The 24258-nt window shown below is 39.4% G+C and overlaps 1 protein-coding gene across 3 annotated transcripts in view; it reads right to left on the reverse strand.

The window, feature by feature from the left end:
- Positions 1-24258, reverse strand: part of PAPSS1 (3'-phosphoadenosine 5'-phosphosulfate synthase 1) — a 164560-nt gene that overhangs the window by 15114 nt on the left and 125188 nt on the right. For all 3 annotated transcript variants that reach the window (XM_078148591.1, XM_021001397.2, XM_078148590.1), the window contains one exon: positions 12662-12891. In XM_078148591.1, coding sequence (XP_078004717.1) covers positions 12662-12891 — 230 coding nt within the window. The remainder of the gene's footprint in view (positions 1-12661; positions 12892-24258) is intronic.

Below are 24258 nucleotides of genomic sequence, written 5' to 3' on the forward strand. Positions count from 1 at the left end.
GCAGGACTCATCTGATATCAGCAGAAGCTGTGCCTGGTGACGGGGTAGAGTGGCAGATGGCCTGTCACTACATTCAAAGAGGCCAGCTCACCAGAACAAGTTACACACTGAGACTTTCACAGAAACCACTGGAAATTTCTTCTAACGGAGAATGCAACAAAGCATTTTGTAATTTAAAAAGTTATCACTCTGTGATGGGGCTTCAATTAATTTTTTTCAATTAATTTTTAATCCATGCTAGACAAAGACACCAAAGTATTACCGCACAAAAGAGTGTACCTTGTTGGAGTAATGGACATGATTTCATTGTGTGGTAAATTCCTTCCACCTGTGCAGACAGCCAACTCCTTTGTTAATTTACAGTCTTTGAGCATTGCCTGGAACAATAAGCTAGTTAAGTGACTTGTCCATGACCACACTGCTAAGATGTGTCAAGGACAGGACTTAAATCTGGGTCTTCATGACTCCAAGACTAGCCCTCTCCCTGCACCACCTGCTCTTTAGATAATGTATACTACACACTCCTAAAGTTTCAGCTTAAAACTGAAGTCCTTCAAAATCTGGTGAAGGGGAAGCTGGTGGTGCAGTGGATAGAGCACCAGCCCTGAAGTCAGGAGTACCTGACTTCAAATCCAGCCTCAGACCAAACACTTGACACTCACTAGCTGTGTGACACTGGGCAAGTCACTTAACCCCAACTGCCTAAAAACAAAAACCAAAAACCAAAATCAAAATCTGGTGAAATACTATTATCACGGTCTTTTTCTAGAGGCTGCTTATCCTCATGAATGAAAAGGTTTTGCTGACAGGAGCTAATCATGCCAGAATTTTACCCCTCTTAATTCCAGTGCCTTCTTTCTCTTTTAATTATTTCGTATTTATCATGCATATAGCTTGTCTGTACTTGTCTGCTTGCTGTCTCTGCCATTAGACTGTGAGCTCCTTGAAAACAGACTGTATTTTTTGCCTTTTTTGGTATCCCTAGCATTTAACATAATGACTGCAATATAGTAGGTTCTTAATAAATGTTGACCGATGGACTTTCTAAGAATTAAAATTCAGATATCACATTAAAATTTCAATTAACTAGAGCCTAATTAATCAGAATCCTCAAACGATAGCATCTGCTCTCTCCCCTGTCCCCCTACCTCTACATTCTAGTTTTATCACAACACATAAAAGAAAATGAACTCCTGAGGCGAATTTAGTAAAAACAAACAAAAAAGTTCCAAGTGTGTTGTACATTCACAGCAGAATCATCTTGAACCAGAAAAAGAAAACTGATGTTCAGAACAACACGCAGAAAACGTGAGTGGTTACGAGTGTTATCAGTTGATATTTACATAGTCTTATTAATTCTCGATACGTTGGAAGTTAAATTCTCTAATGACTAGGCTCATGTCAGGAAAGCCTTTTCACACATAAGGATAAGCAACCTATAGATTTAAGGTCTGCAAAGAGTTTTATTTAAGTATCAGATCATCATTGGATACTCACAACTACTCTGTAAGGTAGATACTATTATCCTTATTTTGCAAATGGGGAAACAGCTTGAGAGAGGTTAAACAATGTCCCCCATGGGGAAGCTAGGTGGCACAGGGGATAGAGCAACGACCCTGGAGTCAGGAAGATCTGAGTTCAAATCTGACCTCAGACACATAACACTCACCAGCTCTGTGACTCTGGGCAAGTCACTTAACCCCAACTGCTTCATCAAAAAAACAAAACCACACACAATGACCCCCAAATTGCTCAAGTAGTGTCTGAGACAGGATTTGAACCTGGCTCTTCTTGACTCCAGACCAGCTGGTCTGTCCACTCTCTCCAGTCTACAAGCACTCAGGTAATGACTGATGCTCACTACACAACCTTTTACCAACAGAAAACACTTGTGAAGGAACTGAGCCACAATCATATCAACATTCCCACTGTAAGCGAAACCAGAGGACGCGAAGGAACAGCCCCTGAATGGAAAGTCTGTTCACAGGCTCTCCCTGGAAGCGAATGAAGGAATCGGTTTTGTTGTGGGCCTAAAAGCAACAAGAAATGCCATTTTATGAGGCACTCGGTCATGCTGCCCTGCAGTGCTCACAGTGAACGTCAGCAAACAGACCACCACGATAATCACTGCAGTTCATGGAGCAACATCTGTTCCAGAACATGAACAGAGAAAGACTCATGGAGAACTTGACAAGACCCTACAAATTAAACATCTGGATTTGGAATCAGAGGGCTAGGACTCAAATATTCACTCTGCCTCCTGGATAACCTCAAGGCATTCTTCCCCTCTCTCTGCCTCAGTTTCCTATTTTTAGAATGAGAAATCTGGACTGGATAACCTTCAACGTCCCTTGCGGCCTTAAATTTATGATCCTCGGACAGCACGAAGGTATTCCAAGATCTGCAAACACTTCGACATACTGATTAAGCTCCTACCGTTACTGTAGGCTCTTATCCACAAAAGGCTCTTATTTTCTATTCATTATAGAATTATTAGCCAGAAGCTAATATAATATAAACATATTATATGTAATATGATATAAAGGCTGACATACAAAAAATTTCACAATTAATTCTGAGCTGACTAGAAAATTAAATTAACATGATTTCCCTATTCCCTAAACATACCAGATAGGGTATAATGGAAGAAACCTCAGACTGGAAGTCAGAATCCAAGTTTCTAATGCAAGGCTCATCACTAAGTAGCTGCAAAACTTAGAACTGATGATCAAAAAATTGTTGAAAAGTCAGACTATTTTCCAGTAGGACGAACCCTTTCACAAGGACCAAGACCTTGATTCTCTTTGTCAATATTTTTATCATCAATGAATGGGATGAAGGCATAGATATGGAATGCGTATCAAATCTGTGGATGGAACAAAGCTGGAAAGACAATCCACAAAACATAGGATTCAGAGCTCGAAGGGACCTTCCAGATCATTTCAGTCCAACCCCTTCATTTTACAGACGAGGGGCCTGAGGCCCAGAGGTGAAGCAACTTTCACACAAGGAGCAAGCAGCAGAGCAGGGATCTAAACTCGGGTTCTCTGTCTCTCAATCCAATATTCCTTCTATTCTATTCCTTTACTTAATATCCTGGATGGCCAGAAGGGGATCCAGAATTACCTTGACAAGCTGGAAACAGGGATTGAGACAAATTAAACAAAATTTAATACAGTAACATTCAATGCCATTAGAATGTAAGCTCCCTGAGGACAGGGGACATTTTTTGCCTTTTGTTACCCCACAGCTTACTTAGCAACAGTATGTGAAATACGGTTGTTGCTTAATATAAATGTTTGCTGACTGACTGCTTTAATAGAGAGAAGGGTAAACCTTTACTCAAGTTTTATTCTGTGGGCACTTGGTAGTGAAGAAGACCCGAGTTTGAATCCTGCCTTAGGCACATACTGCCTTAGCTGCGTGGCCCTGGGCAAGTCACTTACTTCCCTCAACCAGTTTCTTCATCTGCAATCCTCATTTGCCTCCCAGGGTTGTTGTAAAGATCAAATCAGACAACATACACACAATGCTATGCAAACATTAAAGTGTCATATAAATGCCACCAATGACAGTTGCTGGAATGATGGTGACGTGCTGTGGGGTTCAGATCACCAACCTTCGCTCAAGTTAAGACAGACCTGGGGTTCAAATACTGCCCTTGACACTCTGGAGACTGACCGTGGGAAGGTCCCTTAACCTCTCAGAACCCGAGTTCCTTCAAATATTTGTAGGATCTCCCTCATGAGGTTCCTGTATTCAATGAGATAAAGTGCTTTGCAAAATTTAAAGTCTACAGTTTACAATTTTAAAATGTAAAGTTTACATGCAAGTTATTATTACTACTGCAGGTTAGAAATGATCAGAATTTTACAAAAGCCAAGCCAGGGGAGTTTTGGTTGGTCTTACCAAGCTGGAAAGGTTTCAAGACAAGGTCTGGCAGCCACTGCATACAATTTAATTTAGCAAAGATTAATTAAGTACCTAATGCTGGGCATGATGAGAATATGAAATTGGGAATATGAAATGTTTAAGAGAACTTATACTCCTTACTGCATATATTGATATTAGTAGACTTTCAGAGCTGGAAGACACAACCCTCCAATCTGTTAAGCAAGTAATAATTGCCTTTTTTTCCCTAAGAATGTACTCTGGACTATTTGGATGTTTACTGGAAAGGGTCTACTGTGTCAAAACAACTGTATCATTAATTTTTCTTTAAAATAAGCATATACTCTCCTAGTGAAATATACATAGTAAGGATAATACAAGGTAGAGTATGCAGGGAGGCAGAAGTAGGGCAGATCCAAACAAAGTGCTCCAGGAATATTTGGGGGAGAAAGGAAACCATTTCAGCTGGAAAGATCAGTAAAGGTGGGCCTTGATCTGGGTCTTGATGCCTGCATTCTGAAGGAGCGGTATTTCAAAGTGGGCAAATACACTGAGGTAGGAAACCTGATCTGTCACTGGAGAAGCAGCTTAGAGGGTAGAGAGGATGGCTGTCACTAAAAAGTTGACTGATGACAACCGATAAATTTTGAGGGCCACCATCATTCTGGCTGCAATTTGCACTGGTGATGTGCATCCAGCAAAGAAATTACAGGCCTTGGGAAATGCTGAAGGATAAATAAAAAGTCCAGTGGATTCCAAACTCAGTGCTTCATTCAGCAGTGTGTTGTAGTAGACCAAAAAAAGCTAATAGGCTATTAGGCTGCAAACGTTAACACAAGTAACATCTAAAGCAAAGGTAGTGATAGTCCCAACGTATTTAGCACCCTGGTCAGACATACAGGGTAATGCCCATTTTGGGATGCCACGTTTTAAGAACGACAAATCGGACCACGTCCATAAAATGGCAACCAGAATGCTGAGTGGAGAACAAACTGTCTCAAAGCAGTATCAAGCAAAGAACTAAAGCAGAGAATTTCATTGTTGTTTACATTTCTTAGGTTTTAGAGGAGGAGAGAAGGGAAGACATCATACACAGGACTATGAAAGAGGAATTAGATTCATTCTTCTTCTTTCAACAAGGTAGAAGTAGGACCAAAAAGAAAAGCTAGAGGAACAGGAAAAACATCCTAACCATTAGAGAAGCCTCAAGAATGGGATCGGCTGCCTTGGGATGGAGCGAGTCGCCTTCTTTGGACATCTTCATTTGGAGGTTGGGTGGCCATTTCTTGGGGAATTCATATATCAAAAATGGATTAGAGACTAAATGGCTTCTGGAGCCTTTTCTACTTTACGATTCCAGGATGCCATGCTTGGTATAGTACACACTCCCACTTCTGTTTCATTCCAGATTATGTGAAAGTCAGAACAAAAAATAAACAAACCTAAAAGTTCTGCAAAACTGATGAAGGTCAACATCATTTGACAGCCAGGAAAATTGCAGATGTTTTTGTTTTTTTAAAGGAACAAGTAAATATGCCAATCTAGGGAAGTAAACATGCAAATCTTAGGGGCAGATGACAGACCTTCAAGACAAGAAAATTTAAAAAATCTCCTTGTGAGCAGTCTAGTAAAAATACAAAATCCTTTATGCTTGCCTTGGTATAAATTAGTACTTCTGTACTGTTAGGCTTAGAATAGTACATTTGTAAGAAACATTTCTGTAATGTTTTCATCTCTCTCTTAAAAAAAATTGTCAATTTGCTTAAGTAAAAACTCTCCTATCAATTATACAAGAATGATTTTGTACGGGACAATCAGCTTTCATTTTCTCTAGTCTTCTTTCCCAGTCATATGAAGCATATCTAAGCTGAAAATAATTTCTAATTAATCTCAAAAGATACCAAATTAAATGAAAATTGTTCTGCATTAATCATTCCAGTTTCTAATTTGCATAAACATATATTCTGAAACGAATACTAATACTATAATCCAAATGTACAATAAGGTACTTTATATGCTTTCTCTGAAGTGAAACAAAGCACTGAATTTTCAATTAGGTATTATTAGCATCTTTCAACTCTGAATGCATCCCATTGGAACAAGTGAAAAACATGCACACGAGCTGAAGCTGGTTTCAAAATTCAAGATATTACTGTCAATCGTTTCCTATAAACCTTATGATGGAAATGTGACAATTTTGCTGTGTCCCAACAAAAAAATAACAGTAATCTACATTTTCTATTTTTTCTATTATTTCTATAAAATTACTATTATTTTCTAAAGTAGGGGTCATCCTTCCACTGCGGTCTGTTGTGAATTTTTAAAAAAACATATTTTGATAACTATTTCAAAATAATCTATATCCTTGGCAAGCCTATATATTTTATTTTATGCATTTAAAAATATCATTCTAAGAAAGGGTCCATAGGTTTCACCAGACTGCTGAAGGGGTTGTCCACAGCACAAAAAATGGTTAAAAGCCCCAGGTCTAAAAGATGAGGAGAAGGGATCATGAGTTCCAAAGGTAAGGGTCCAGTCACAGAACCAATGCTCTCCACCTACCTGAAGAACAGAAACACATAGGACCTCAAAGAGCAAAACACTCTTGACCAACTGGACTGGGCAGGATTTATAGAGTCCACTGCATGGGGAGAATACTACGAATAAATAAATAAATGAAAGCCTGCCTTATAATAAAGCATTTAAGTGCTTTGAAAACTCTAAGTGCTAGGCTTAAACGCTAACTGCTAAAATAATAATATTACTAATACTAGTAATAGTTATTAATTAGTGTTGTTAGTATTATAACTCCTCTTTTTAACTCAATCCAACCTGAATGCCCACAATGTGGAAGTGGGCGTTCGGGATGCTACAGGAAAATGCAAATTTAAGATAATGTCTCTGCTCTCAGCAACTTCCCAGCAGTGCAGCTGCTCAAAGAAGACAGCACATAAACAGAGGACAGCCCAAGGCTAAGCACCAAAAATGAATAGCACAGACCTGGGTGCCCCTGAACTTAAAAAAAAAATTAGATAACTGTACTTCAGGATAATTGGTTTCCTTTACAATCTTCTATATCTTATTTTATGCATTTAAAAACATTATTCTGAGAAAGGATACACAGACTTTACCAGCTAGACGAAGGGTCCGAGACAGAAAACACCCCTATAATAGAAAACGTAGGTCAGACTTTGAAGAATGGACAAGGTTTGGACAGGTGAAAGGGAAGGAATTTATACAGGAGAGCATGAGCTCACTGAAAATATTGGGCAGGATCCCTCGAAATCATGCTTCCTTACTGTCCTTCGCTCTTACGTTATGACTACATCCTATAAACCCACCATCATAAGGCAATAGTCTATTGCTAAGAGGTCAAACTAGTACTGCACTCCAACCAAATCCTACTTTTCCTGGCCTATTTTCCACTCTCTCCCCCCCATCACCACCCCTACGGCACCTGTTCTCTGCCAACTAACCACACATGACTCAATCTTGTCCATTTTATCAAATCCATTAATGCCTCCCATTCCTCAACCCCTGCCCTGCAAGATGGCTGCACTAACTAGGCTCTCTCCCTAATCTAGATTCTACAGTTAGCTAAAGCAATACTACCCTTGTTCCTACACTCAAGGCTGCTACAGTCAGCTTGCCTTTTATACCAATCCTCACCCTTGCTTCTTCTGTTTCTACTCTCCCTAGGCCAACACTCAGCTGTTAAAGGAACTCACAAAGGCACTGATGCAGACATAAGAGCCACTCATGAAGTCGGTCCTAAGTAAGCCCTTCGCTCCAGCAGCTCCATGATCTCTTCATTCGTTTCCAGTCGACTGCCTTGCAGATTCTCTTCTGCTCAGAGCAGGCTTTTAATAACAATGAGAACTTTAAATGACACAGTGGGAAAGAACCTCAGAAGCTCACTGGTCTTAAGACAGACATGGCATTTAATTGAGAATAATGATGATGTTCATGAATACTGATCTGATGTGGCATGTGGGACAGTTTAGAAGGCACGAGGTATGAAAAACTGGAGAGAAGGAGACATTAGGGGGCCTACTAGAGTAGCCAAGACATGAGTTGTCAAATTCCAGACTTGAAGTGGTAACAGTGGTACTAGGAAAAAAAAAACCGTGCAAGAGATGATAAGACTTGGTGACTAGACAGAAAAGACAAGTCAAAAGGGCTTTAAGACTCAATGACTGAAAAAATGGTGATATAACTGGCAGTTACAGGGGAATGGGAATGGTTCAACCATTACGCAGTCAGTATTTATCAAGTTCCTATGTACCAGACATTGTGCTAGAGATTGGTTACATGTAGAAACAATCTCCATTCAAAATCAACTTACATATTGTGGAGACAAGTACATGTAAAACTACTTACAAACCAAGCCAACAAGTATTTATTTTGTACCTGCCTTGGGCTAGGCACTAATGCGGATACAAAGACTATCCAACATAAATACAAAGTTAGTAAATATACACATACACATACACTCCATGTGAATGGGAGGAGAAAAAGTAGTTAAATACAAGGTATGAGTAAGAAGGAGAGCCCTGGTGGTTAGAAGGATCAGCAAAGGCTTCATGCAGAAGATAATGTCTAAGCTAGAACTTAAAGGAAGACAGTCTCTACAAGCCAGGGGGGAGGGGGAGGGGAAGTGCATTTCTGGCATGAGGGGCAACTTTCAAAAGCACAGAGACAGGAGATGACATTTAACGAGCACTAAACAGAGGGCATGGTTTGAAGGAGGAAGATGAGTTCCATTTCAGACATGTCGGATTTTAGGTGACAGTAAGAGATCTAAAAGGTAATGTCCAACTGGCCCTTGGAAACCTCAGCCAAAGCCTGGACAAGAGGTCCGAACAGGAGCGACGGTTACTTTGAAAATTAAGATCACAGAGACAATGGTCTGAGCCTGATCAATTTATTATTTAGGCTAGCAGTGACCAATAAATTAGGTCAATGGCCTCTCTCAATGACCAAATGAAGACCTCGAAGTGGGGCTCCCCAGCCTTAACATAGTTTTGGGGAATAGGAAGCCAGGTAGTGGGGAAGACAACGTGGTTGGTTACAGGGTAGACAGCACCATGGGGCTAGGGACAACATGACTGGCTATTTTAAAGAAAGTGGACTGGCTAGCATGGCTGGTAACCGTGCCTCTCTAACAATTCAGGAAAGTTAACTGTTTTATGGACCTATCCATGTTTTGCAGACCTTGTTAAAGGACCTGAATTAGCAGACTCCCTGGTGCTTAGAAGGGTTTGTTAGGGAGATAGGATTCTCTTTAATTGTACAAGGACAGGCAAGGATGAAGAATGCACCTTTAGGGGTCGACAACAAATTAACTTGTACCTTCCAAGTAACTCAGAAGAAAAGCTGACTCACTTATAAAATTAATACAGCATAAAATTAATTCATTACAGAATCAATACAGAGGAAACCAGATGTAATATTAATTTTGATATTTTCATAGTTTTTAGAGTGATTCACATAAAGAGGAGAGTTTAAAATATGAGAAAAGATGAGCTCTCCCAAGAAGAATAAAAGAAGAATGGAAGAGGATAAGAGGCTGATCACTGGGAAAAGCTCACATTCCGACATTTTACAAGATTATTCTTGTATATTTTTGTGGCTTTCAAAGGGGGATTTTGTGGCCTCACATGGTAATAATATAGAACTAGCCCCAGTCCTAGGATGCTCTGTTATGTTTCTGTGGCAGAGCTGACTTGCCCTCCCGCCTGATCTCCTTTTGGTGTGGAGCCATCTTTTTATTTCATGGGTTTCCATAGCCATCGTCAAGTGGCCAGCTGAGTGGAGATGAACCTTTCTGTGTTTAGCTGGGTGTGTTCTTGGAAAGCAAACATCATCTCTTGCCAGGACTATATATGAAGCTTTTCCAGAACAGTGGAACCTGTCAGAACTTGGGCTTCCAAGGCATAGGCCTGGAAATTCCAGAATTCACCTCCATAACCATGAGGAGGCAATAAAATAAACCACCCAAACACCTATGGAGTGAATGAACCCCTTGTAGAAGATGAACGGGAGATATGGACAAGAATCACACAGGATATGAGAGGCACAGACGGGTGGAATTTGCATCATTGGAGGGAGTACCAAAAATCAATGAGATCCACCTATGTATTGAAATAAGTAACTTTTTTAAAAGTCTGGTTTAAGGCTAATAACTTAATGACAATAAGCAATAACTATGTCAAGGATAGTAAGATGCCAATCTATTACAAAGGCACCTGAGAAAGCATGAATCTATCCCCCTCCTCCTTCCCCATCAGAGAGGAAGAAGATACTGTGGCATTATAAACTGTTGCACCTCGCTGAGATTTCAGTAATTAGAACTACAGAAGTGCGAATTTTATTTAAGACCTATGCTCTCCACAATGCATACGACAAATAGGGCTACAGGGGCAGCTAGGTAGCACGGTGGGTAGAGCACTGGCCCTAAAGTCAGCAGGACCTGAGTTCAAATCCGGCCTCAGACCAAATACTTGACACTTACTAGCTGTGTGACCCTGGGCAATTGCCAAAAAAAGCCAAAACAAAACAAAAATAAACAAAACAAATGGAGCTACAATTAGGAAAAACAGATTTACCACTAAAAGCTGAATCCTAACGTCTGAAAGGAAGATTTTTTTTCTTCCTAACATAAGATTTCTTGACAACAAGAAGCATCTTGTGGTCCTACAATTTAAGCCTGTCTTTTTTTCCAGTTGATATTCTCTATTGACAGATAACTATGACTGAATGCATAAAAGCATGTAGCTTTTTTTTTTAACATCATCCCACACTATAATAAGCTGGCCAAATAAGAAACTGCAAAATCATTAACTACCAAAAAGCTGGTGTGGTATGACTTCCATTAATCAAACATTAGACAACCTCATATGTGCATAATTAATAATGTGTTTCTCTAATACTTCAAAGGCTATCTCTTTACCACAAAATTTTAATCATTTTCCAACACAGTCCCATCAACTTAATTCTATTTGAATACACAAATATAAAAAGTTAGGCAACTAAGAAGGGTTTTAAACTTCCCAAGTTGAAACTTATTAAGATTTGGTAACAAAAAAAAAAATTTTCCAAGAAAATGAGCCACTCATGTAACTAATATAGAATTCATCTTTGGAAAATCTGATGAGAACTGATGTAATTATTTATCTTTTGGATGATTAAAAGAGAGACTGTTTTAAAGCAATATTCGACAGATTTAAGGAAACATGAAAGTTATCAAGGACATTTCTAACACATTAGTTAGTTATACACACATGAATTCTGAGGTCCTACATGTGATCATAACAAAACATGAATACAATAGGGTTTGCAAAACAAAAGTCAGGGTTCTTTAGGATTTTTCCCCCCAACTCAAAGAACAAGAAAAAGGAACATGTAAGAAACCATGAACTTTGGTTACTGTAAAGTTTGTTTTTAAGTCATTTAACCTAGCTCAGCCTGCTTTCTCGATCTGTAAAATGGGGATAATAACAGCACCTACTTTGTAAATCTTAGAGTAATATGTAAGTGCTAGTTATTATAATTACTTAAGAAGTATTTGTCATTAAGGTATGAATCAAAACCAACCTTCCTTTAACTCTGTAAGGGTGTTTGCATCTTTAGTCTCTGGCCCAGAGCTTGGCATATATGGCAGGCACTAACTGTTTAGAAAGAATTGGGGGGGGGGAGGGCAATATCCTGCACTGGCAAAAATTATAAAAAACAAAACCATTTCTATATCTTTTTTTTTCTCCAGCTGAACAAAAGTTATGGCTTTTATTGAGAATCAATAGTCAATAAACAAGTATTTGTTACAAATGCATTAAAGGCAAGGAGAAAAAATTTTTTTAGCAATTTGGTTCAGATTTTTTTAAATCATTAACTATTATTTTTTTCCCTAAAACGAGTCAATCACAAGCACAGATGAGGAAAGAGGGGTCTAGAGAGGAAGGGGTTGTATAGTTGTTCTCAGTGATATCCTGAAGAGCTCCTGATGCCCCTCCCCACCAGATGAGGTCTGCCTGTATGTTTCTCATGGAGTAAGTCAGGTGAAAGAGGAAGACTTAGTCTCCAAAAAAAAAAAAATCAAGATTAAGAATTTCCAGTCTACTTAAATTTCCTGCCAGTAGACTCATTCCAATAGAAATCACTGGAACACTCCAAGAAGCTGTGACTTCTCAACATGCGTATTCTATCAATGCCAATCAATATCAATCAATATTTATGGAGCACCTACTGTGTGCCAGGCACTATGCTAACAATGGGGATACAAAAGGAGGCAAAAGACAGCCCCTACCTTCAAAGAACTTACAATCTAATATAGACCCAATCAGACTATGATTACTCTAAAGTTATGTGATTTATCCAGGCTTACACAGCTAGTTAAGTGTCATGATTTGAACCTAGATTTTTCTAGTTCTAAGGTCAGATTCTAAATAGAAGTCAGCCACAGAGCAAATACATTTCCTAAGGTTCAAGTAACCCACAAAACAGCTAGCTAAGAAGCCGGCTAATCCTAACATTTACGTGAAATTCAATAAAGGCTGAAAGTTATGAGATGGGATTCAGTGTTGGGCTCTACAATGACTTTAAAGTGATGACAAATAAAATTAGGTGGTCCAGTTTTCTCTGAGAAATGGGTCCATAAAAGTTGTGACCAGCTGGGCCACTGAGAACACGTGCTAAAAGCACTCCAAGACCATCATGATAAAGGCCCTACAGAAAATAAAGAAGGGGAGAATGTCCTGATTTTAAGACTTACTGTTGAGAGTCATAATAGTCCATGCGTTTCTTTTTCTTATTGTAAGCTGCTACACGAAAGGGAACAATTTCCAAGGTTATTAAGCCAGGGGCCATCGTCAACACTTTGGCCCCATGGGTTGGCTCATAAAGATCTTTCCCAGTGTCTGGGTGAGGCATGCCAGCAGGATCTCTCCCAACAATGTAAAAATTAGCACCTGCAACCATTCGTGACCTGCAGTGCCACTGGACCTAGAAACAAAAAGATAAGCAAGTTAGAGAACCCTATTTCCACTTTGTGACTATTCATAGACCAATGGGAAATAATCCTAGGCGAATCCTCTTAACCAACCAATACCCAGTACAATTATCCTTTGATACTTTAAAAATCTGTGATTTCTTGAGGATAGGTACTCCCTCCATCAGTGTAGAGCAAAGGAAAACACACAGCCCATGCAGCCTTAGGAACCACCACAGCGTTCCTGAGTGTTACCCAAATCAGATTTAAACACAATTGGGAAATATTTAACAAAATAAATAAAAATGCAATAGAATACAGATAATATTACATTTTAGAACCAAGTCAATATGCAGCTCCAGATATCCTTATGTACAGATGAGACCCCCATTTCTATTTGAGTCTGACCCCACTGACGGAGAGCTGACCCTCCTTCTCCGACTGAGCAAGTGTTTGAGAGTGTTTCTGAGACTGTAGTCTACTTTGTGGTGAGCCCCTTAGGACTTCGCCAGGCTAGCCCTCCAATGACAAGCAGACTTACAGTAGGGCACTATGTGGGCCTCACAAAGTTGTCTCAGAGTGGTAGGACCTACGAGAATGCCTCACCTCATGAAGATGAAATGTGAGAGTAAAACTTTAGTGGAAGACACAGCCATCTTGGATTAAGTATATATTTAATATGACTATCATCTTATGAAGCCAAAAACTAACAATTTTTTTAAAAAATTGTGAATAAATCAATCAACAAGCATTTATTAAGCATCTACTATTTGCTAGAAATTGGGGATACAAAAATGTGAAAATCCTGTACTCAAGGAGTTTATTAGGGACAGAGAAGAGGGACAAGAAGTATACACCTTTATCTATTTATATGCACAAGATTCACTTCAAATTAATTCATTTAACATCCTTTTATATGGTAATCAGATTAAAGGTGATTAAACAGATGGAGGCACAGAATACAGGCCTTTACTCTTCAACTACAGTATGGATATTGGACTAAGTAATTTTGAAAGGTTGCTTCCCACTCTAAAATTCTCTACCTCTATCTCCAAACAATTTTGATGTGGCAAAAAAAAAAAAAAGATTTCAGAGAGAAGGTTCCTCTCTCACCTCTTTGGGTATAAATTTAATTTGATCATGCAGTTTTTTAATTTCTTTTTTTTAATTAACTTACTTTGAATTATCAACAATCACTTCCATAAGTTTTTGAGTTTTAAGTTTTTCTCCCCCTCCCTCTCCAAGACTGTGTGCAATCTGATAAAGCACACTGTCTTTTAATCATCATTTTCCACTACGCTCCAGTGCTTCCTGATAAAGAACAAGGATTATTAGACTTGTGATATCATTGGTACATGGAACTGTTGGGTGAGGAAAAGCTCTCTCCCAATGCAAGCTGGCACCTTCTCTGCCATTCACAGTTTTAGAGTTGCCTGAAGTACTAAGAGGTTAAGCACTTACCCAGGGTCACATAGTGTCAGAGGTATGACTTAAACCCAGGTCTTCCTGGCTTCAAGACTGGCTTTACCATCTACACCAGTGATTCTCAGTGTTTTTTATTCTACAAACCCCTTTCAAAAAAAGAAAAGCGTTGTGAACCCCCCGAGCAATTTAGTATACTATTAATAATACTCTTTAATATTATTTATTGCTTAAAGTGCTATTAAAAAATTGAATGCAGACACATTGGCTAATCTTCATGAATCATTAAATGGAAACCCACTGCTATATGTCATACGTCCTAATACACAGGTTTTCTACCCAGAGTGGCCAGAGTAAAATCACCCTCTGTGGCTCCACAGTTCTTTTCTTGCCTGGTTAAGTATTTAATAGGGCCACTAAAGCATCCCATTAAAATCAGGTATAGTACAAAGCATGTTAAATAAACCTAAGAAAACCAAAATGAACTTCTTAAACTGTGCCTCAAGTCTGGACTGGGTCATCAGGTCCTTCCAAAGACAATGAAGGGTATGCCAACATGTCTGGATCCTGATGACATATCTGAGTTTATAAAATGGAAGAGAAACTGAGGAATGTCTAAACTTTGAACAAACTTTCCATGATACTCTGACATAACATGAAAGTTTCTCTGAAAGTGTTTTATTTTTCTTCTTCTCTTTTGTATTTTATTAGCCTACAATGAAACATGAATACATTTCATTGCCGGAAGGAGAGACTTTTGCAATCACATTCCACGTTCCCAGTCTAAAGGAAAACATTCATTCTCTGGGAAGGGAAAAAAAAAGATGACATGCTGCCTAGGGAGGTGGCTGCCAAAAGCCAGTAAAAGCAATAAAAAAAAATCATGTAAACAACATGTTTTAATCCTAAGTATTAATACAGTACAGATTAGATGACCTATGTAAAACATTTATCCATTTGGTTATAGCTTTAAGTGAGCCAAAACAGAAAATTAAAGGAGGGAGGAGGAGATCTACGAGCTGAAATCTTTGCCCAACTATCCCAGGACACAGAGACTTATTTCTAGGATTAAATACAGACACTGGGAGAATCTGGATTTTTATGTACGTTTTCCATTTTATGAAGACACAGAAAATTTACATAATTTGGTGACTAAAGCTGCCATGTAAATGGAAGGGAAACACTGCCTGCCTAAATATGTATTTTCCCTCCCTGTTTGAGCTAGCTCCTCAAGGCGATCCCACTCCAGAAATGAGAACTCATCACTCTACAGAGTGAAGAATTCTACATAATTCTTGTCCCATCTTTCATATCTTTCCTTTTGACTCAGAATTTGCTCTTACTTCTTAAATCTGTTCTCAGTAATGACAGAAATGAGAATTCCTAAGCAGTTCTAGTCTCCTTTAAAATGTAGTTCCTTAGAGGCAGCTAGGTGGAGCAGTGGATAGAGCACTGGCCTGGATTCAGGAGGACCTGAGTTCAAATTCAACCTCAGACACATAACACTTACTAGCTGTGTGACCCTGGGCAACTCATTTAACCCCACTGCCCAGTCAAAAAAAAAATGGAGTCCCTTAGATATTTTAAAACACCCACAAACCAAGGGATTTCATAGCCACACCTATAAAAGGCTTTTATTATTCATGAATATAAAAGTTACAAGGTGGACTCTAACATAGGGAAGCAACAATTCACGCAAAACAAAGGTTATGCAGAAATATGTTAATTTCACCTACCCAGTTCTTCGGTTAATGAGCTCTCACTCTTTCTTTCCCCTTCAGTTTCTTCCTTCTATCTCCCCCCCCCTTTTCCCTTCTCTGTTTCTTCCCCCTCCCTCTCTCCTCCCCCACACAGTTAGCATCAGCATCTCAACCTTCAGCTACAGAAACACCTACAAGGATCCTTTCTCACATCCTCATTAATCTTCATGCCCTCCCTCTGACACTATCCCCAATTGTTCTCGTATTCATCTTATCTGTACATGGTTGTCCACACACTGTCTCTTTCATTAGATTGCGCTCTCTTTGAGAACAGGGACTGTTTTTTGTCTTTGTTTGAATCCCCCTCACTATGATAGGGTTGGGATCTGGACCCCAGAAAGGAAAAACCCTGGACTCTCCCACATGGCCAAATCTCTGGCATTCACCTGAGGCTGTAATCTCATCAACTAGCCTTTTGTTATGGCCTACACCCAATCTCCCAATTCTGTTACCCTTAACCTAGCCTAACCCTCCATTGTCTTACCTCCCAATGGCCCCCAGTCACTTCCCACCCTCAATGCTAGTTAGGCTCCATTCTCCCTTGGCCACATTCTCCCCTGGCATTCTGTTACCTCACAGTCCCAGGAGACTACCTGGCCACTCCTACATCTCTCTCACAGTCTCTCTCTATATAAGGTCCATCTTGTCTCCATTAAGTTGCTCAGATTCTTATAATCTAGCCAAACAGCTTCAGATTCCTTAAGAGTCTGCCCAATAAACCTTGTCTTTGGCTGAAAGAAGGCCTGGGTCAAATTCATTCAGGTAGGACCTGCATGTTGTGATTTTGGGGTCCCAGCACCCCTAAACCTCAACATTAGCACATATTAGATGGTAAGAGTCAACTGACTGCAGTTTCTAGTTATCTCTGATATCTTTAATAGCTTAAAATGATCAAAAAGGTGAAGAGTCTATGCAAAAGTAGAAGGAGGTGAGTTGTCTTTTATTCACTATCTATAAGCCCTGCAACCAATTCACCAGCAAAGTGACTTTCTACTTTGTTTCCACGCCTGGAAAATGAAAGACAGTGACCTCACAAGAGGGACTATAAAGATTAATGAACAGACATCTGAATACAAGTCACAGATGACAAGGGCTACTCATTTCATCCTAATAAGACCTGGTAATACCTCACCTTTGTGCAAATTTCAAGAAAATTAAGAAATATACAATTAAGGAAGGTCTCCAACATGCTCTTTAATGCGTTCAAGAAGACGACAGAATTTTGGCTAATAAGAATGTAAAATCCAATGGATTTCTTCCTACACATAACTTTCTTGGGGTACTCCCCTGACCCTGGCTTCCTCATTTACCTATAGCAGGATTCCTATGATGATCAAGAAATAGGCTCTATTACTGAAGCAGTTTAAAATAGTGAAGGTCTTATGACAAAGTACTATTGACCTAAGCCAATATATGTGGATTATCTATGCCTAAATATGATGGCCAGACTGGCTTCTCCTAGCCACATACTACTGAATAGTAGGGATAATGGGGAAAAGCTTGGAAAACAATAACCTGAAGACTGAATATACAAATATATTAAAGTCAGAGGATACAGAAATTCTTCAATTTCATAATTGTTATTAAAATGTTTTTCTTTTCAGAGTAAAATCAACATTCTCCAAAAATATGGCAGACTACTAATAAGAAGCATGGCTGATCTGATGCACAACACTTTCAAATCTGTTTTTAAAAAAAAAAAAAGATGGTCCACCTAATGTCCTGAAATCCCCCTCTCTTCCATCTTCAGGACCCTGCTGCACTGGATGGCCTCTGAAGTCCCTTCCAGCTCAAATTTACGATGCTATAATCCTGTCCATCTTCTACAGCTCCTCCATCAATGCCACCTTCCCATTCAATTCAACAAACATCTGACACAAGAAGATGAGCCCCAGACTGAAGAGCAAATGATAAATGGAGGCTGAAGTCAGTCCTGAATAGCAAGTGATACCTGACATGAACTGCTGAGAGGATTTCCAGGTAAGCAGCTTCTTCTTTCCCTCCTTTCCCAGAGCAGAGAGATGATTCCAGCCCTGTCACAGCCAACACATTGTCTAAATATTTATTTATGTTTCTCTATTATGTGATTCTGTTAATAAGTCATATGGCCAATAACAACGATGTTTGTTTAAGCCTCTAAGTTCAGGGGTTAAGGCAGATAGCCTATGGGAAAAGAGATTATCTCAGTGTACTCCAGGGTAGGGCCCAGTTGTGTAATGTTACTAATTTCTTCTCATCATCTAGAACACAGAAACTGTGGCAGCCCACACTTGAACCTTGTTAGAGAAAACTGATCAGGAAAAATCCTGTGTAGGGTGAGGGATAGGAGGTTATAATACTGTTCCCTGAGATCATCTGAGAGATATTAGTCATAACCTGTATCACGCACCATACGTGCCGAATTGGGAATCATCTTGCATAGAGATGATCACTGAACCAATGGAAACTGGTGAGATCACTTAAGACTACGTAGACAACCAGGCACAGTGGAACATTCCTAGGGTCCCTGCTGCTCAGAAGGATGAAGCTGGTAGATCACTTGAGCTCAGGAGTTCTGAGATGCAACCCAGCTAAACTGACCAAGTACCCTCACCAAAACCAATTACCACCACTATGGTGAGCTATCTGGAACAAAGGCTACCAGGCTACCTGAGGAGGGAGAAATTTCCAGGTCTGGAAAACAGAGCAGGTTAAAGTTCCCATGCCTGATCAATAATAAGATCAGCCTGCATTTCTAGCCTGGGCAAGACAGGGAAAACCCAGTCTTAATAGAAAAAGAAAAACAGTTTATAGAGAGCAAAGAATTCTCTGTACTCTCCAACTACCTACACACTCTGGTCTCCCAAAGCCTAAAAACAAACAAAATTTTTCCTTTACCCTTCTATCCCAATAATTAATGGGTCTCCTTCTCTTCACTGCTAAATTTCATAGGAAAAAAACTATTTATATCAGAGGTCCACTATCTTTTCTCAGCTAGTAAATATGCTCTCCCAAGGGGCACCAAGAACTTTCTAAGTGCCAACCCAATAACTTTTTGTTCAGACTTCATCCTCCTTGATCTCTTTTGAGATTACTGATTAAATTCTACCCACTAGATGGGAAGTTCTCCACCTATCTGTGTGTCGTGGCCTCCTGGCGAAGCCTATTTAGAATAATGTTCTATGTAAAATAAAGCAATCACTTATAATGAAATACAGTTATCAGAATATTTTGGAAATCGAGTTCATGGTTGCCAGATTAAGAAACCCTGTGAGACTATGTAGATAGATACTTTCTTCCTCCTTCACTTTAAAGATGCCCCTCTTTAAACTCTCTGTTGTTCTCCAACAGCTTTCTCCCCACTTCCTCAGCCTTTTCCTCACCCCTTAATGCGTGTTCCTCAAGAGCCTGTCCTCAGCTCTTTCAATCTGTCCTGGAGCATTTCCAGTTAATCCCTCAGCTTCAACAGCCACAAATGAAGGATATTTTTTAAAGAATCTGTTAAAATGATAAACATACATAGCTTAACACCTTACCAACTTCTTAAAGATGTTCAAAAATACCTCGATGTTTCTGAACCCAGGCTGTTGATTTTAGTGCTAACAACCAACCGAAATTAAAAATGTGGTATGCGGTCTTGGAGACATTTGGGTTTGTCCCCTTACTACAAACTCAATGAGATTCTGAACATTTGCACTTTTGAGCCACCTAAGAAAAGCCTTACAGCAAAGGAAATCAAAAACATATTTACCCAGCTCTCCAAAGAGAATCCACGACAAGACTGAAGATTCAAGAGTGTGGGACCCTAAGAATTCAGTTCAGAGCAGATCTCTGTGGATATTAAAACACTTTCTCTCGAGCCATCACCCTTAGTGGAGACTAATTGAGGCCCCTGCAGAAGCACTTTACATAGGTTCTAACTGAACTACACCATCAGCACACACATACATTATAGGATGATCTTTTAGGAATGAATGGAAAGAAGACTGCATTTAGGATCAGAGGTCATCAAGTGGACACCACGGTTCTGCCACACACCACCCGGTGTGACACTGGCCAGATCACTGAAGCTTTCTGGGCTTCGTCTTCCTTTTCAATGCAATGAGGCAGGCAGATCGCATCACCTCCAAGGTCGCTCACAGCTCTAAATGTTCCATCCTATGAATTTCCCCATCCCACTTTTTGTATCCTTCTAAACTTAAAATAGGCATTGTACAAGCATTTAAAGGCAACTAAGTAGCATAGCACTAGGCTGGAATCTGGAAGATCTGAGTTAAAATCTGGCCTCAGACATTTACTAGCTATATGACCCTGGACAAATCACTTAACCTCTGTCTGCCTCAGTTTCCTCATCTGCCAAATGAAGATAACAGCACCTATCTCCCAGAGTTATTGTGAGGATCCAGTGACTTAACATTTGTTAAGCACTTTGCAAACCTTAAAAGCTTAATATAATTGCTATTAATTTTTTTTTCCACACGTGATTTTTCTAACAGAGTATCTACCAATTAGGTAGTTAATTCCATTTGCCATATACAGTAACTGAGGTGGTTACATCTCATACACCTGTTAAACTAGCATATTTATACACAAATGCTCCAAAAGCATTGGCCTCAGCTCAAAGACAAGTAATAACCTCTTTGGGTTAATGAGCTTTCAGAAACACTGGTAGTTCTGACCCTGAAGAACAAACGTTCCCACCCCAACCTGATCTCCAACAATTAAGCTTGCTAAAATTCTAATTTTAATTGGCTTATCATTAAAGGATCATTTTGTTCAGGCTCTATGATTTTTTTTTTGGTTCAAACATGTAACTTCATTGGTGTGTAAGGGACCACGAGTGATGAAGTTACTTCTACCAAGAGCAACAACTCTTAGGCATTTTGTTTCAGAGGGCTGTTGCCAGGGGGCGCATTAAGTGATTTGCTCAGGGTTCCATAGCTAATACATGTCAGGGCCAGGACTTGTCTCTGGGCCCCCTTGACTCTCAAAGAGTCATGCTGCCTCTCTTTATGATATCAAGCCTAACTTGAAACTGGTAACTAGGGAATATGATGGACCATTTCAAACAACCTACATGTATTCCCATTCCCAAGTACGCACCCAAGTACTATATATCTTATTGAGAAATGAGCTGGTTTTTCTAGAGCTATTGCAGAGGTAACAGATGGAATTTCTGGCATAATTGGTAATGCTTCATTTAAAAAAAAAATCCATGCACAAAAATGCATGTACAGTCACCTCCTTACTGCCAGAAAAGTACAAAAAGGCTGGGCAGAAGGAGAGAGACCTAAACAAGAATTTAAGAAACATGCCCATTAAATCTTTACAGACTGGAAAACCATGGACATCCTGTTGATAACTAAACAGGCTTACCAGCTGTTTGCTATTGTATAAATCATTTGTGCTACAGACATAAATCTGGTACCAATGTCTTCTAAATGACCTACAGAAAATGATTAAAGGAAGAGTTCTTGTTGGGGGTTTTTTATTAGCTAACAAAAAAAATCATTGGCAGCCTTTTCTCTGATGTCACTGGAAAAGCTGCATAAATTAAATAGTTGGTTTTTATTTTACAAAACAAACCCTTCCTTCACTTAAGGCTGTGGATAAGATGGATTTGAAACACACACATAAAGGAGACACCCTTACAGAAAAGCAATGGCTATCCTTTACAAGCCATTCCACTTAGAGGTACATGCTTCTCAAACTATACTTGAATATAAACAGGTGGCCAGAAAACTGGTGCCAAACTTCAAAGCAAGAACAGAATTCATGTAGTCACCAGCCCCATTTTTCCACTAAAAAATGTACACAATTGCTACCATTAAGTAGTTTGGCATCAGTATATTTTTCTTAAACACTTTTATGTTTTTTCTAAAAATAAAAAAAAAGATCACTGTATTAGAATTCGATTTAACAGGTTTTTTTGTTTAGTTTTTTACATAAATCTAAACCCCTAAGTTCAGAAGTTAGGAGAAGCTTTTGAAAATGGACCTAGAGTTGGCATCCTTTAAAAGAAAACGTGCCTCCTCTCTCCTGTTCTCCAATAGGTATACTATGGGGAAAAAAGGAGCCAACAGGGTGGGAAAGTGGAAAGAGTCCTGGTGTTGAAGTGCCAGGAGCTGGACTCATCTTTGCCATTTCGTTTGCTGCAGACTTAGGAAAGTAACTTAGGAATCTCACAAGCTCTCAGCTTCTCCCTCTGAATAATGAGCAGACTCTAGGAGCCCTCCCAGCTCCAAGCCTACGATCCTACAAAGCTACTCCTTCACATCTAGGTGCCTCGTGCATCCCTTTGGCTTTATGCTACTTCTCAATCCCCTTTCTATGATGGGGAAGAAACGAAGGGGGAAAAAACTTACAACTGGGCTCCTCCTATGGGAAGGTTTGTGGGATACCTGAGACAGCTCCAGGAGGACAAAAAGACAAAGCAAGGATGGCCTGGGACATCTATTCTGGCCTCTCACTTTCCAAGGCTAGTTTAAAGGATTCTGAATTGCTTGGGACAGAATTAGTACCCTTACTCAAAGACATTTACAGAAAGGCTTAAAACTCCAAGGATGACTCCAGAAACTCTTTGTGAAGATCCCCAAATCAGCACCAATCTTGATGTGGGTGATTAACAAACCCTTTTTGAAGATGCAATTACATCTCAGGAAGGTTAGAAACCTTAAGAGCCAATTGTTTTAATCTCCTCAACACCTACTTGAGAGCAGCCTCAACAAATAAGAAATAAGTGAAGGAGATTTCTGACTTTTTTTTGTTTGGTGTTACAAAGGCAGAAGCAGAATAAAGAAGGCAAAAGAAAGAGAAACGAGAAAAAAGGAAGAGAAGATAAGCATAGGACAGACTACTATTCTCATCCTTTTTCCTTAGGTCATTCTCACAACTCCTTCTCCTCCCCCTCTATTCTTCTCCTCCCTCTCTATTCTTCAAGAGGATTCTAAGATTCCCTTATCTCCAACCTTTACATACACATACATATACACACACACACACGTATGTGTGTAGATATATGCGTGTATAGGTGCATATATGTGTATAAGTGTATATTATATATATGTGTGTGTGTGTGTGTGTGTGTATATATATATATATATACACATATGTATATATATATATATATGTGTGTGTGTGTGTATAGCTGTATATGTGTGTATAAGTGTATATTATATGTGTGTGTATCTATATACCTGTGTGGTGTGTGTATGCGTGTGTGTGTGTGTGTGTGTATATCTCTCCTTCAAAGGCCTTGGGGCCTCACTGAATAATGTTAAATAGCTAAAGAGTAATGATGAAAAGCAAATACTTTAATTATTTTTCTACTTCAACTAATCACCAATCTCATCAATCTGGATACTCCATTCATCATTGCAGACCGAAATCCATCCACACCTTGTTATCCCAACAGATTCTCAAGCACGCCCTATGCCACAGATCCTCAGACCTCCTCTAGGTCTTTTTATGTGGCAGGAACCAGGGCATCACTCAAACTGTCTATCTGCTTGCCCTAGCTCTGCTACACAACTGGCATAGCCCCTTTTCTATTGATATGTTTCGTCAGGGTTTCATTTATGCCACTTCTGGGGTATAGGCAAATAGGTCACCACGGGAAATATGATGCAAATTACTTTCACCTACCATGCATTGCCCTTTGGATCATTCCCAAATTTGATCCTTTAGTGCAGAGATGTCAAGCATGTGGCAAGCAACATTCCTGAGTGCTGCCCAAATGTTAACTGGGAAAGACTTAGCAAAATAAATAAAAATACAAATATAAAATAAATAATATAGATAAAATAAAATATAGATAACATTATATTTTAAAACTAAGTCAATACACAGCCCACAGGGATCTTTATGTATGGTTTAGTGACCCTCATTTCTATCTCAGTTTGACATTACTGCTTTAGAGAACTATGCCGTTTCAAGGTTCACAAGCACACAGCTATGAAGCAGCTTTGGACTGATAAAAACATGAATTTCTCAGATGCTATTTAGTCCACTCTCTTTCTTCTATGGTACCAATTCATTGTCTATCTGCCCTGTTTCTCCTACACTTGTGTAATGATGTACGTATTCAATGGTCTGACCTCACTCCATCAGAATATGGACAACAGGCATTTTTCATTCACTTAGATCTTCCTGTGTGGATTGGCAGTCTGATCTAATGCAAGACTTCTTCTAAACACTGGCAACCACTTCCGGCAAGCCTCC

This window comes from Phascolarctos cinereus, unplaced genomic scaffold (genome assembly GCF_003287225.1).
Source record: "Phascolarctos cinereus isolate Bilbo 61053 unplaced genomic scaffold, phaCin_HiC Scaffold_9;HRSCAF=440, whole genome shotgun sequence".
Lineage (NCBI taxonomy): Eukaryota > Metazoa > Chordata > Mammalia > Diprotodontia > Phascolarctidae > Phascolarctos > Phascolarctos cinereus.